Source organism: Fusarium fujikuroi, chromosome FFUJ_chr07 (genome assembly GCF_900079805.1).
Source record: "Fusarium fujikuroi IMI 58289 draft genome, chromosome FFUJ_chr07".
NCBI lineage: Eukaryota > Fungi > Ascomycota > Sordariomycetes > Hypocreales > Nectriaceae > Fusarium > Fusarium fujikuroi.
In genome coordinates, this window is record NC_036628.1 from 619,252 (window position 1) to 633,734 (window position 14,483).

Here is a 14,483-nt window from a genome sequence, read left to right on the forward strand (position 1 = left end):
ACCGTCAGATACCTGGCCAAGATTAGTAAGTTGGCTCACGAGCGATAATTGGCGACATCTATTTGACTACTGCATAATTACTAATCAAGACCGAAGCATATGCTGGTGTGTTTACTCATCACTTCTTCCAAACTCTGGCATCAGGCATGTCACTATGATTTTCACAATGTTATGTACCATGGTCTCCAGCCTCTATGGGACGCCTTCATGCAATCATATACAATTTCGTGCTTGTGGTCGTGGCTCAAGTATAATAAACAGTAGAACCCGCTAGAGTCGGCCGAGCTTAAACCAATATCATTGGAACTCCATACAACGACTCAAGCTTCCCTCTCTCACAATACACCTAGGGAAACTTGCTGCGGCAAGAAGAATCGGCACCAGTGGCACCAGCACTCTGACATCTGCGTCTCCAGTCGCAGTTATCGAAACTAGAAGCACCGCCACCAAAAGTCTTGACGTTGCACTCCTTGTACTGGGTGTTGGCACCGTACTCTCGCGTGTTGGGCTCCGTTCCTCCCTTGAAGTGGTCGCAGACTGTCTGAGTGGCGCCGTTGTTGGGAATGCCGTTGCTGTCGTAGCAGTGGCAGCTTTCGTAGCTAGCGCAGGCGGAAGCGAATGCTGAGAGGGTGAGGAGACCGAGGATTGAGACCTTCATTTTGATGGATTAAGGTAGGCTCTGGAATGGTTAGGCTCTGTGAGAAACTCCAAGGACTAGTATGTACCTTGGTTGTCGCTTTTGAGGCGGTGGCTTAATGATTGTGATATTGAGAGATGTGCGAGTGATGGTCCTTTACTTGAAGAGACCTTGACACATATTTATACCCAAAATTACAGCTCAATAATTCCTCTTCCCAGTACGTCAACAGCATAGATCATCAGTCCCACAGTCTCCAGTCGTTCTCAATAGGCATCACTACTCCGGACTTGTCAGCACTCCAGAATCTCATGATCAGAATACGAGGTTCTCTTGATCCTCCAACTTCTCACAGTGATGCCAAGAAGCATCGCCAAGACTCAGTCTCATATAATTTCACATACTTTCATAGGTTTGTCATCGGTACATCGGACTTTAGTTTCTTGGCAAATCAGGGATCGAACTACTTGTACAACTGCCGAAAGCTCTACACTCGTCTATTGGTAGAATACCCCATAAAAGGCTCAAACTCAAATATTAGCGGTCAAAATAAGGTTTTACATAGACTGATATATGACCGTTTCGGTGGATTCTCACTTCGCCGATAATCCGAATGAGATTCCCATCAACTAGGTATCATGACTCGCGATATATATTTTAACCAGTCACAAAGCCATCTTTCCTCGCTTGATGGGACTGAGGGACGCGCTCCAATCGGAATCATGCCTTAAAATAGAGCCTACATCCTCTCGGTTGAGAGCAGGCCAGAAACGAGTTTAGCAAGTCAAGTTCGCTTGTGGTCCGCGTACGGTCCGCGTATAATGCCAAGAGAAGTAGGATAACTAATTCCGTGTTCTTTTTGATCCCATCCTCAACAGCATATATTCCTTCGACCAAGTTTGACGAAATCGACTCGGCAGTGCCTTGATAGGTCCATTTGTCCTCTTACTCGGCCGTGAATGGATAGTCTATGGTCCCGTTCCCGTTTGTGTAAAGCACCCCTGATGGCCATTTTATAGAAGTACTAGCTTGATCTGTATCAATATAGAAGTAACTACCTTCATAGTGCAAAGCGCAGTCATGCCATCTATAGACTTCAACTCCACGAGCAAGAGTCAGGCGTTGCGTCTTGAAACAAGTAACAGCATCCGCCGTCTCAAGTGACACCTAATATCTACTCTACCTTACTTACTGAATGCACACTTTGTAGTGAAGATTCCAGTAGCGCGAGCCGCGTAGTATTTGAGGAGCATCATGTACCTTTCGCTTGCCCACTCTCAACTCGGTATAAGGTTCCTCTGTCTCCATAATTTTGAGGCCTTGACTCTCATGACCCTAGCTCTTTTCAACATTGGCTAGATCACGATGATCCTCCCGAGTCTCCCGAGAAGGCTCTTACAGGCGATTGACTGTCGTCAGTGCCTTTCACGGCAGAACTCTCGACTTAATGTGTCAAGTTCCTAAAAGCTAGTCCAACTAAACTTAATAAGCAGCATTTCATTTGCGGAACCATTTCGCCCTATAATGAGCCTAATGCATCATAAAGGGCTTTCGACAAAAGGCCATCTCTCTTTTACATAAAAGTGATATAGTCAAGTTTCTATAATAGTCATAGATGAAAGTGTCTGTACGAGCGATTGGTCTAAGGTAATCAAGCCGTTCGCTATTTTGGGTATGGCCCATAGAGTTAGATCAGAGGTTACCCTTTGTGGCCCGGTAGATTGGAGAAGAGCTTCGTGACTAATTCTCAGAGTATAAGAGTTTGCCGGGTTCTTTGACCTATATGGTGCATAATGCAAATAGGGCTTTATCCCCAGCTATCTTGTGTAGGGCATGCATCAGCTCTGGTGAGTTGAAGCGGTTCACATTTCCCTCGATACCCCATTCTTATTGTTGCTGATTTATCTGTTTATTATCCCTTATCTCAAAATAGGTAGCACTAGTCCGTACCCTACCGGGTAATGGAGGCAACTCGGGAATAAGTGACGGTCCATCGGCTCCGATCACGTCTCCACCGCGATCCGCTGAGCCGCAACTTTTTTACGTTATAGAGACAAGGATGTTTCTGACTTGGAGGTTCGAAGAGTGGACATATTAGACTTGGGAGTAACGTAATAAGATAGATCTTGATCGATGGTCGAATCATTCCTTGACTTAAGTTGGATGAGGCTTTTGATAAACGAAAATCTCGATATCGGATTACAGGTGTAAGAGTTTGACCTCGGTATTAGACAGTGGCGAATTGGTCGAACCACTCGACTTGATCATCGAATCACTGAAGAATCTCTGTTTCTCGTGAATAATATGTTTCAGAGACCATAGATTCATAACTCATCCGATTTGATAATCCTAATATTCGATTCTTTATGTTTGGTTGTCTCATACACAAATTTCTCCAACTTTCAATGTGGAGTCGCTAAACCTCCAAATCTCTTACCCTCGTTATCAATACAAACCCTTCCCCATGGAGATTTACGTAAATAACCAATTCAATATCTGGAGTAGTAACCAAGACTCCCCCTTAGATCGTGGAGATTCAAAGGCGATTTAATGAAAATTTTGCATCCAGAGTCATGACCATGCCATGTGTGGGCCTAATAGCGTTGTTACTATGGGGCCTCTCATCTTTTTTATAATGGGGCCATTTAGCAAGAACTTTTTTCTTCTTTCTTTAATTCCTCACTCTTTTCCGTCATTTAGGTTATTCCCTGAATTTGGTTATCATGGCTGTTGAAAAAGTCGTGTCTGATTCTCCCGTGATTGGGGAAAAGGGCGTAATGGCTGATGAAAGCGCTCCTACGAAGGAACCCTTCACTGCAACGGGTGAAGAATATGAGCAGGATGATTTCATGACGAGGACGGGATTGAACGCTAAATCGTTTAAGAGGAAGCATTATGGACTTGGGCTTGTGGAATTGGATCGCAAGATGAAGCCGAGACATCTTCAGATGGTGGCTATTGGAGGATCGATCGGTGCTGGATTCTTTGTTGGATCTGGTTCGGCGTTGAGTAAAGGTGTAAGTGAATCCTTCACTCAATTGAATATTAGCTAATTGTTACAGGGCCCTGCTACGTTGTTCATTGACTTCTTCCTCGTTGGAGTCATGGTTTTCAACGTCGTCTACGCAATGGGCGAACTCGCCGTCATGTATCCCATCTCCGGTGGTTTCTACACGTATGCAGCTCGTTTCATCGACCCATCTTTTGGTTTCGCCATGGCGTGGAACTACACTCTTCAGTGGGCTGCTACGCTTCCTCTTGAGCTCACAGTCTGCGCCATCACGATCCAGTACTGGTCCCCTGACGTTTCTCCCGGAGTCTGGATCGCCGTGTTTCTCGCTGCTATCACCATCCTCAATATGTTCGGCACGCTAGGATATGCCGAGGAGGAATTCTGGGCGGCGTGCTTCAAACTCACGTCGATTTCTATCTTTATGATAATCGCGTTGGTGTTGGTTTGTGGTGGGGGTCCGTCGAGTGGGAGCTATGATACATACCAGGGCTTTAAGCTGTGGCATGATCCCGGTGCTTTTAAGAATGGATTCAAGGGCTTTTGCTCTGTTTTCGTAACAGCAGCGTTCTCTTTTGCTGGTTCGGAACTCGTGGGTTTGGCAGCAGCTGAGTCTCGAAATCCTACTGCTTCGGTTCCTGCGGCTATCAAGCAGGTCTTTTGGAGAATCTGCTTGTTTTACATCGTTGCGCTGCTTTTCGTCGGGTTGTTGATCAGCTGCAACGATCCGAATCTTCTCAGCTCGAGTTCGTACTCCAACAGCGCAGCTTCGCCCTTCGTTCTTGTTGGGAAATATTCCGGTCTAAAAGGTCTCGACCACTACATGAACGCCGTCATCCTCTCATCAGTTTTATCCCTCGGCATCGCCTCCGTGTACGGCGGGTCTCGCACGCTTCTTGCGCTCGCACAACAGGGTTTCGCGCCGAAGATCTTTACTTGGGTTGATCGAGCGGGTCGACCTCTGCCGTCTGTTGGATTCATCATTGCATTTGGATGCCTTGCTTTCTTGAACCTTGATGCAGCTGGTCCTGTCATCTTTGACTGGCTTTTGGCTTTGTCGGGATTGGCCATGCTTGTTTGCTGGGGATCAATTTGCCTTGCGCATATTCGATTCAGAGCAGCGTGGAAGTATAATGGACATACACTCGACGAAATCCCGTTCAAGGCTATTGGTGGCGTTTGGGGATCATGGTTGGGCTTGATCTTCGTTGTTGTCATTCTTATTGCTCAGGTGAGTTCCAAATCCTCATTTCTGTAGCATCAGCTAACATTTCTCAGTTCTACGTGGCCATTGTTGCCCCTGTTGGGGAGTCCGGAATGGGTACTGTTGAAGACTTCTTCATGCAGTATCTTGGACTTCCCATCGTGCTGGCTTTCTGGGCTGGAGGATATCTCTGGAAGAGGACAAGTTGGATCAGCATTGAAAAGATTGATATTGATACGGGACGGCGTGAACATGACTGGGAGGCTATCAATGCTTGGAGGACAGAGCTCGCTACTTTTCCCTGGTGGAAGCGATTGAGGTACACTTTGTTCTAGTTTAAAAATTCTGGTGGTATAGATATAGAGTTTAGAGTATGCTTATGGAGATATTAATCATGCAATTTGGAATTTTGGATGATGCCCCGAGATTTGAAAGCTTGTTATATTGATGTGGTTTTGCAAGATCTACAAATAGCCATTATCTAAGTATAGCTGATTCCATCCCACGGGCCGTTTGTCATTTCTTTCGTTGTGTTACATCTCCTGGCCGTCACGCGATCCCTTTGTCTTGCGGATGATACGCCATCCGAAGTTTGCTATCTCATCACGTAAAGGCGCCATTTGTTCATAGGCACAGCAAACTGTTCACAGCATCATGGCCCATCACACTTCTGAATCAATGTCTCTTAAAGAACGACATATCTGCCCAAACCCCCCCTACTTCCGCGTGAGACCTTTCCTACACTTGAGCTGGGCCAGCCAGAAACGAGCTTTTCCGTTCAGCGAACTTTCAAATCTCTCAGAACTTCAAACGCAAGCTCATATGGACGTGACAATGAATAACGGAGGCCCAGGCCCTGGCCCACAGTCACAGACCGACTTTCCCTGGGACTCACTGATCGACACATTTCCTTTCCTCACCAACCAAGCCTACCGAGCACTCTCCATTCAACTAGAGTTCTTCCGCAACATGAGCACCATGGAACTCCCTATGCCCCAAGATGCTAACGCAAAAGAAAAGTTAACGGTAATCCTCAACAAAGCGAACATAGTCAATGACCTCATGTCAAGTTTGACTCACAGCGCTGAACTTCTTATGGATCTGAAGGATATAGAATATGACGAGGTCGTCAATGCAAGGAGAGATAAAGTTAGCAGTATGCTTGACGAGGCTGGCGATAATATTAAAAAAGTCATTGCTATGCAGACAAAGGAAGTTGAGAGAGGGTTGGGGCAGCAAGAGGAAGAGATTCAAGAACAACAAAGACGCGCAGAACAGGAAAGGATTTTGCAACAAAGGATCGGTGGGCTTGGTTTCGGAGCTCCAGAGCCTCCTGGAACACAGATGCCGCATGTACAGCCACCAGCTCCGCAGCAGAGTCATATACCACAACAAAACATTATACCAGAGCAGATTCCAAGACTTCGCCATGCTTCTGTACCATCAGCCGGACCTCAAGGGTACACTCCACCACCACTAAACAACGCAGTTCCAGCATATCCTCAGGCGCCAGCACACCCCCAGGCTCCCGTCCTTGTTCAGGCACCAGGGCATCTTCCGACACACAGTCAAGCTCCAGGACATGCTCAACTTCCAGGACATAACCATCCCCCAGCACATCCCCTCCCCCAACCAGTCGCCCAACAAAGACAAGATAGCGTATCCACCGAAACAAGCACCACAAGCTCTGACGACTCTGAGAGTCGAAGAATTCCGGCTACAGAGTTGAATAGGCAGAAGCAAAAAGACAGAGCTGCCAAGAGAATGGCAAAGATGAAGAGAGAGCGGAAAAGGGGCGACTTCTGTAAGCGCTGTGGACGTTGTTGATGACAATACACTTGTAACCATAAGGTATAGGACAAGCATAGTCAAGTGTTATAAGTACCAAGTATTAGATATCATATTTTTCAATACTTCTTGTTCTGCCAGTGATCACCCCGAACAATTAGTCTAAGATTCAGCTCATAAAGCCAGTTTGCTGAAATATGTCTCTGTCCAAACCCAAGCCCAACTTGGCAGTGAACTGTCTTGGATATTTTAATCGACTTCTATCATTCTTTGAGATTACTGAATCTTACCTCATACTCCGTCAAGATCTGATCAAGAAACTATCAAAAGGAGGCAAGAGAACTTGGGGGCCCCTTTTCTAAACGACAAAAAGGCCCAAGTTCAGGACATCTTAGTAGTACTCTAGACCAATATATTTTGGCACTCTGATTCTGTGTCAGAAGTTGTCTTGCAATAATCCCATAATTCTATTGTAACTACGTATTACCAAAGGAGCCTTCCGTCACTTCTCACATAAGTGTCTCTCGCCTTGATAATATCCGAAAGACTACAGGTTTCTTTCGACACGTGCCCCAAAAATTGGCTACGGTCGAGTCGCCACAACTCAGCAAAATCAACTCCAGGCTTCCAAGCGGCCGTGATTATATGAAGTCTCTGGACCATTTTTTTCGGATCGACTTTTCCCGAGTGTTTCAGCCACTGTCTTGCCATGAGTCCAACCTTGTGGAAATCCCCGGTTTGGGTTTCGACCATCTTTGGGAAGAGCTTCTTTGGCAAGAGTTCTTCTGTATTTATCATTTGATCCCAGCAACTGACATGGTATATGTCTGCCGGTCGGCCAGCTCCGTCGCCCAAACCAATCTTTGGCCAGTTTATTTTTATCGAGTACCATTCATAGATCACTGGGACCACAGGAGTTTTTTTCCCGTGGTATCCGCATAAGCGCCCGGCCGAGCAACTTACCTTGATTTGAGGCCTAGCTATCACTAGCTGGACCAACTGATCACGATATTCTTCGTTAACTCTTTCCAGAGTGAAGAGAAGGGCTTCTCCATGTTTTCTAAGGCTGTGTGGCCGTTTAGGTGGCAGGGCTTTTTCTGGCTTCTGTGAAGGGCTGGGGATGTCTTGGTCAACTATGATTCCAGGCCTTGGTAGTCCTGGAGTTGAAAACTGGTGTGCTTGGGGCGAAGGCCATGTCATGTCTTCAGCCCACGATGGAGTTTTAAGGGGTGAACTGCTGGCTTGACGCTCAGTGATACTGAAGGGTGTCTCAACAGGAGTTGGAATAGAGTGCTGCTCAGTCTGAGCACGCTTGGCTGGTGGGGTATCCTTAAGCTGCCCTGTTTCTTTTGTCACAGTGTCATGCTTGCGTTTCTGAGCATTTCCGGGTGTGGTTTTCTGACCAACCTTCCCAGATGGCTTGGTAATAGAGTATTGATCAGTCTGAGCACGTTTGGCTGGTGGAGTATTCTCAAGCTGCTCTGTTTCTTCTGTTACAGTGTCACGCTTGCGTTTCTGAGGATTACCGCCTGTTAGTGTCGAAACAACCTTCCTAGATGGCTTTGGCATTGGTTCGACGATGAGGCAGTCTTGGGTCTCTGGTGATCCTGGACGTTCTGGACTTATTGGGCTTGTTGAAGGTCCCACAGGTCTTGAAGATCTGAGTACGATGCGTGTTTTCCTTGTTGAACTCGTTGAACTTGTTGAAGGTCCTGATGGTCCTGAACGTTCTGGACTTGCTGGACTTGCTGGACTTGCTGGACTTGCTGGACTTGCTGGACTTGTTGATGGTCCTGAAGGTCCTGATGATCCTGAAGGTCTGTAGACGGTACGGAAACGGTTAGGATCGTCTGATGTCTCCTCGTACATGGTGTTTTGATATGATGCGGTATAGTCTTGATGAATTATGATGATGCTGGATGAAGAGTAAACGTTTGAAGAGTACAAGTTTGCATTGGAGATGTCTCTCCATGATTGACTTGCCTGGGTACCTTAGGTAGTTAACCAAGTATTACGAGGGAAGGCACTGCTGGGGAAGGAAGTTGCGAGTTCATGGAGTGCAAGGTGCATGCGTAAGAACCCAAGCGAAGGAAGGCAGGAAAACTTAGGACTTCTAGCCATTGGTGAACAGACTTCAGTAAGTTTACGTACCTTACTGACCCTTAGATCCGTGGGTTCAATATCCTGATTTACTATCACAAGTCAACTTGCTCTCCGGGATCACTACGAGACTCACAACATCTTGCACCTAGATGGACGCAATCTAAGCAGCTTATTATTTTAAGTAGAACTGGGATAGAGTCCTCAGGGAGTTTGCGACTGGCTGGGTATAGGTAGGTAGCAACCAGAAGAATGACACACAGCTCACCTCCCCAGCAAGGTACTCAAGTCGGCCAGATGATCCCTAGACCGTTGACCAATTCGCCATTGATAGAGTACTCACGGCTCATATCAGCGTCTAATCTGTAGCACTTGGTCAGTTGTTGTGGTATCATGTCAAAGTCGTGAGCTAGATGTGTTGTTTGCAGTTGAGAACTACGGCTGAACCCTTATATCACCATAGTGCACTAGTCACAACATCAAGGTCAAGCCGAACTAAAGCATCAGTTTCAATAACTGGATTTTGGAACCGAGCCAGCGTGTCGGTTAAGAAGCTCTGCATCAAAGTTTAATGCCGATCTGGGGCCCATATCATGAAGATATATAGTCCACGGATACATTACAGAGTCATCTGAGTCACCTAAATACAATCCTCAGCTGACTTCATTATAAGCACAAATATACAGGGGTATTAACTATCATCACATCCATCCTACTTAGAAGCCCTCGTATGCTCCTCATAAAACTCCAGCGTCAGCGCCGCCAAAAACCCAGGAATGCATCCCTTCTCCCGAACCCAGAACCCAATCTGATCACTAATCCTCCTCGCGAAATCACTCCTCGGCCCACCGCCAACCTTCATCGTACCCCGCTCACCATCAAACACGATCGAGTTCTCGTGTTCGTCTGTCTGCGAGGGGTAGAACGTGCTCTCGACGCGCATCTTGCCGTTGGGGATGAACGTCACGGTCCAGCCGAGCGTGGAGAAGATGGCTTCTTTGAACTCTTGGGACTTGGAGCCCCAGACTTCTTTCAGGCGGCGCGTGCGCTTCTCGGCGGAGGCGGTTTCGGCCTTGGCAGCGGTGATCTCGCGCTCCATTGCGGCGAGGACGGAGGTTGGGATCATGGGGACGGAGGAGTTGGCGGTCTTGGATTGGAGGGTTGCGAGGAGGTCTTCGTTCTCCTTCTTCAGTGCCTCGAGGGTGGAGCGCTTGATGGCTTCAAAGTCCGATGTAGGATTGGACTTGAGTGATAAAACACGCGTTTGCGTTTGTTGCTTAGCAGCTTTTAGTTGTTCCTTGCTGGTGGACAAGTCCTTCTCCAGCAGGACAATCTTGTTTTGCGACTTTGTCAATTGCTCCTCTAGCATACGCTTCTTTCGCGTGAGTTGACCGAGTTGCTCTTGAGAACTGTCATCCTCCGCTCTTGAGCGCTTGCTTCCTGTCGTGGGTTGGGGTGTGCTTGGTGCTGAGGGCTCGATTGACGATAGCTCGGCGTGTAGGTTCTGGACTTCCATCTTATACTTGTCGACAAGATCCTCCAGCTCTTGCACGCGCTGTACACGGGCTTGGTCGAATTGTTCTGGTTGAAGTGTCTCGTCCTCGGTGTCAAAGGTCTTGAGCTGTGCGCGGAGATATTCGACTTCCTTGACGGCCAGGGCACGTTGGCGCTCCAGTCGCATTCGGGCCTTGTCGGCGTTGCTGGCATTTGCCACAGTCTTTGCATTCTCAACCTCATTCCTAAGTTGGACCTGCTCGTCGCGGAGCGATTGGATGGTATTCTGCGCAGCAGTGATCTCAGCTTGCAAAGCGCCCACCTTTTCGACATACGAGGCATTTGTCAAGCGTTCCTCGACAAGGGCTCTCGCAACAGCTTCTGGTGAGTCAAACTCAGACTCGTCTGTCTCGGCCGCGTTTCTAAGATACGCTGACCAGGCCAAGCGCTCGTCCTCTAATCGTTGTCGTTGTATACGCGCCTCAGCAAGCTCTTCTTCAACCAATTCCGCCGCCTCCAACTTTCGCTGCAGTGTTCGCTTCTCTTCTTCGACAACTTGAACTGCTTTGCTCAACGCTCGTAGGTGCTTAAGTTCGGAGAGCTGATCACGATTCGTCGCCTCGAGGTTTCGGATATGCTGAACTTGTTCGGTAAGTTCCTGTCGGATAATCTCCATCGTCTCTGCGTCGCCGCTTTGCGCTTTGAGTCGTAGGACGTCGGCCTCGAGATTCGCGATCACTCCATCCTTCTCGGCCAATTGAGCTTGTGTCTGCTGCAGCACAGTCTCCCGCTGCTCACTCTCCTGCTCAAATTCTTGGATTGTCTTTTGCGCCGCGGCAATCTGCATCTCCATGTCTGTGGCTTTTCGGTCGGCAATTCGGGCAGCATCGTCCTTCGCTGTGGATAAGTCCTCAAGCTGTTCCTGCAGCAAGCGGGCCTCGTCCTCTGCTTCACGAGCCTTGCGCTCTAGTTGCTTCTTGTCACCATCAATCGAGTCTTTAACTTCCTGCAGCTCCCTTCGAAGGGCTTCTGTTTGCGCTACCGCCTTTTCGCGCTCAGCCTCAGCCGCTTGTCGGTGCTGCGCTTCATCTTGCTCCCGCCGTCGAGCTTGCTCCAATTTGCTGCTTTGTTCCGATGTCGCAATCTCTTTCTCTTGCTCGGAAGTCTGAATTCGATATTGCAGCGTCCCAATCTCAGCTTTTAATGACTCGATTTCTCGCCTGTACTTTTCGTACTCGTCCGCGTCCGGGGGCGCCATGTTCTCCTTATGACTTTCGCGCGAACCGGGACGGACAGACTCGGCGACGTGGCTTTGTCGAGATTGAGGTCGAGGAATATTTGAATCACCTGTGAGTAGATTGTATGTCGGTTGTGTACTCGAGCGAAAAGAGGAAATCTGCAGCCAAGGTTCGCGGTCAGAAACATATGTTCGAGCTCGGGAATGTTTGTTTTGTTTTGTGTTGACTTACCCTGGACTGTCGTAGAGATGTCTGAGGTCTGTCTATGGCAGACGTGCTGGCTCGGAACCTGGCATTAACAGAGCTTCGTCTACTCCCATGCCCATCTTTCTCACTGGGCGTAAAGGAGCGCATTTTCGGAGTTTTGTGGGCTGCGTTGCTTGAATGATTGAAAGATCGCGGTATGGAGATGGTTTGTTTGCGATCACCACGGTAGCTTGCGTCATCACGTGACTCAGCTGGTCCTTGCGTTCAAGAGTGGACTTCGAGATCCAAAGAGAATTGCGGCATAAGAGTAGGTCGTTTGTTGCAGAAGAGTTGTAAGTAGCTTTGCATAACTGTTTTTATAGTGTGATGAGTTACTCTTCTACCGAGAGCGTTTGGGTCGAGAGATTTGCTCAAGACTTTTTGAGCCGATGTGTAGGGTATGCCAGAAGAAGCTCTGTATTAAGCTCCACGAAGCTTCTTGAACTCTGGAGGCGTGTAACGGCAGGCTAATTTAGCATTGAAAACGCTAGGGTTAGTCTCTATCCTACAATTAACAGATTGTTAACCAAATGCTACTGTTGTAGCACTAGGGTTGGTCAACAATGGTTCTGTTGTTGTTACGTCTGGTCTGTCTGTAAGTTGATAGCACTTCGCCGTTAATAGCTCTTTGAGTTTACACAAACCCGTTAAACGGTCCAATCCCAAGCCAAATTCAAACCAAACATATCCGTAACCCCCTGAGAAACTTCTCCAATCACTCCCCCATAATGACGCATCCTTGCAAACCATCCTCTCTCCAAGCCTGCCAAGTCGATATCATCCCAGTGACGTCTTCCGTACCTGATAAAGATGGACCCCTGTCCCCGTCTCCCGAGCCTCTCCTAATTGGCCATCCCACATTCCTCATGACCCACTCCTCTTTCTTTTCCCTTGTGTCAAGCTTCAGGACCCGACGATCACCGAACTCGAGTTTGCGATCCATCCGCTTACAAAACTGAGCTCCACTGACGTCGATTCTTGAATGACGACGGTTTTATTCGTTCCTTTTTGCTTGCGCTTGTTTATAGCTTTTCTTGGTCTTGGGTGAATGGGACCGAAGCTTCCGCGGCAGCAGATCACCTCGGCATCGAGAGCTTCAGCTGTAACATCACCTCTTACAACCTTCTAAGCTTGTAACCTTGAACTGAACCTCTTGCATCATCTGTCGAGAACTTTGGTCTGCAACAATGGCCTCAATTGGCCTCCGGGTAAGCTCTATATCCCCTTAGCTCTCCGTTGTGCTCTAACATCTCTAGTCCTCCGTGACCACCCGCGCCATATCCCTTCGATCCTCCCATCTACGACAAATCCCCCCAACACAATACAAACGATACTACTCCAACTCAACAAAGCCCTCCACCTCAAGCTCAAGCTCAAGCTCAAGTGCAAGCTCTAACGAATCCATCGCAAGCAGCGCATCCTCAACACCGAGCAGCAAACTCAATGTCTTCAGCAGCGAATGGGAAGACCTCGACACGTCCATCAAGTCCTTCGCCGACCTACCACATCGACTCTTCGGCGCAAACCAACACATGATCATCAACTATGAGCTCAAGGAAGCTTTGCGCCTTATGCTGCGGCAGTTCAATGCGCCCATAATGTACTGCTTTGCCTACGGCTCTGGTGTCTTTCCGCAGAGCCCTTCCAAGGCTAGTATTTCGGAAGCAGACTTTCGCGCTGTGCATCCGAATCCACCGGAGGCGTTGATCAAGTCGCAGAAGGGATCACCGAAAGTGCTGGACTTTATCTTTGGCGTGTCGCATGTTGAGCATTGGCATTCGATCAACATGAAGCAACATCGGAACCATTACTCAGGACTTGCATCGCTAGGTTCAGGTGTCGTATCGCGAGTTCAGAATTGGGGTGCTGGCGTTTACTTCAACCCCTATGTCGAGGTCAACGGCATGCTCATCAAGTACGGCGTCACAAGTATCGATAACCTCGTTCGCGACCTTTCTTCGTGGGACAGTCTATACCTCGCTGGTCGTCTTCAAAAGCCGGTCAAGATTCTCCGCGACCATCCTCGCGTCCGACTCGCGAACCAACATAACCTCATCGCCGCAGTCCGAACAGCTCTTCTTCTCCTCCCACCACAATTCACCGAAGCTGAACTCTACAGCACCATCGCAGGTCTCAGCTATCTAGGCGATCCACGAATGGCTCTCCCAACAGAGAACAAGAGCAAGGTCACAAACATCGTGGACAACAACATCGTTCACTTCCGTCGTCTGTACGCTCCTCTTGTCAAGACTCTTCCCAATGTCGACTTTACAGGTGCTTGTCGCATCGACGACACAGACTGGATCATGAACCCTGAAGCCGGCAACAAACTCCAACAAGACATGGATCCTGTACGTCGTGGTAACATGGTCAGACGACTCCCCCAAACCTTCCGATCACGTCTGTACTTCCAGTACCAAAGACGCTTCGGTATTCCCCGCGGAGAGTTCAACGAGCTCATGAAAGCTTCAACGGATGAAGAAGGCGGCGCCGTTAAGAAGATGCAGGGCGGAGAGTTTGAACGCCGCATCGCCACAGACGACGCCCAGAAACTCAACGAAACGGTGCGCATCGTTATTAAGCAAACGGTCAACTGGCCAAGTACTGTGCAAAGTATTAAGGGCTTATTGATGGGCGGATTCTCAAGAACGTGGCGTTACCTAGGGGAGAAGTATTCCAAGTATAAGAAGGACCAAGATAGTAAAAAGAGCAAAAAGGCGTGAGATCATTTCTGTATATTTAAAGCATAACTTTACGTCCCCTGAA

General features: G+C 48.2%; 6 protein-coding genes; 3 read left to right on the forward strand and 3 right to left on the reverse strand.

The window, feature by feature from the left end:
- Positions 1-346: 346 nt before the first annotated feature.
- On the reverse strand, positions 347-658 carry FFUJ_08914 (uncharacterized protein; the record flags this gene model as incomplete). The annotated part of the gene is made up of 1 exon (XM_023580332.1): positions 347-658. One exon carries the CDS (start codon positions 656-658, stop codon positions 347-349), a length of 312 nt encoding a protein of 103 aa, XP_023433127.1.
- A 2,702-nt stretch (positions 659-3,360) lies between these two features.
- FFUJ_08913 (probable amino acid permease NAAP1) lies at positions 3,361-5,186 on the forward strand (the record flags this gene model as incomplete). XM_023580333.1 has 3 exons in its annotated part: positions 3,361-3,654; positions 3,700-4,878; positions 4,926-5,186. The coding sequence occupies 3 exons, from the start codon at positions 3,361-3,363 to the stop codon at positions 5,184-5,186; spliced, it is 1,734 nt and encodes a 577-aa protein (XP_023433128.1).
- Positions 5,187-5,505: 319 nt separating this feature from the next.
- On the forward strand, positions 5,506-6,678 carry FFUJ_08912 (uncharacterized protein; the record flags this gene model as incomplete). The annotated part of the gene is made up of 1 exon (XM_023580334.1): positions 5,506-6,678. One exon carries the CDS (start codon positions 5,506-5,508, stop codon positions 6,676-6,678), a length of 1,173 nt encoding a protein of 390 aa, XP_023433129.1.
- Positions 6,679-7,252: 574 nt separating this feature from the next.
- FFUJ_08911 (uncharacterized protein) lies at positions 7,253-8,508 on the reverse strand (the record flags this gene model as incomplete). XM_023580335.1 has 2 exons in its annotated part: positions 7,253-7,450; positions 7,603-8,508. The coding sequence occupies 2 exons, from the start codon at positions 8,506-8,508 to the stop codon at positions 7,253-7,255; spliced, it is 1,104 nt and encodes a 367-aa protein (XP_023433130.1).
- A 943-nt stretch (positions 8,509-9,451) lies between these two features.
- FFUJ_08910 (related to spindle assembly checkpoint protein) lies at positions 9,452-11,825 on the reverse strand (the record flags this gene model as incomplete). XM_023580336.1 has 2 exons in its annotated part: positions 9,452-11,629; positions 11,703-11,825. 2 exons carry the CDS (start codon positions 11,823-11,825, stop codon positions 9,452-9,454), a joined length of 2,301 nt encoding a protein of 766 aa, XP_023433131.1.
- Positions 11,826-12,904: 1,079 nt separating this feature from the next.
- Positions 12,905-14,440, forward strand: FFUJ_08909 (PTH1-like protein; the record flags this gene model as incomplete). XM_023580337.1 has 2 exons in its annotated part: positions 12,905-12,925; positions 12,974-14,440. 2 exons carry the CDS (start codon positions 12,905-12,907, stop codon positions 14,438-14,440), a joined length of 1,488 nt encoding a protein of 495 aa, XP_023433132.1.
- Between the last annotated feature and the right edge of the window lie 43 nt (positions 14,441-14,483).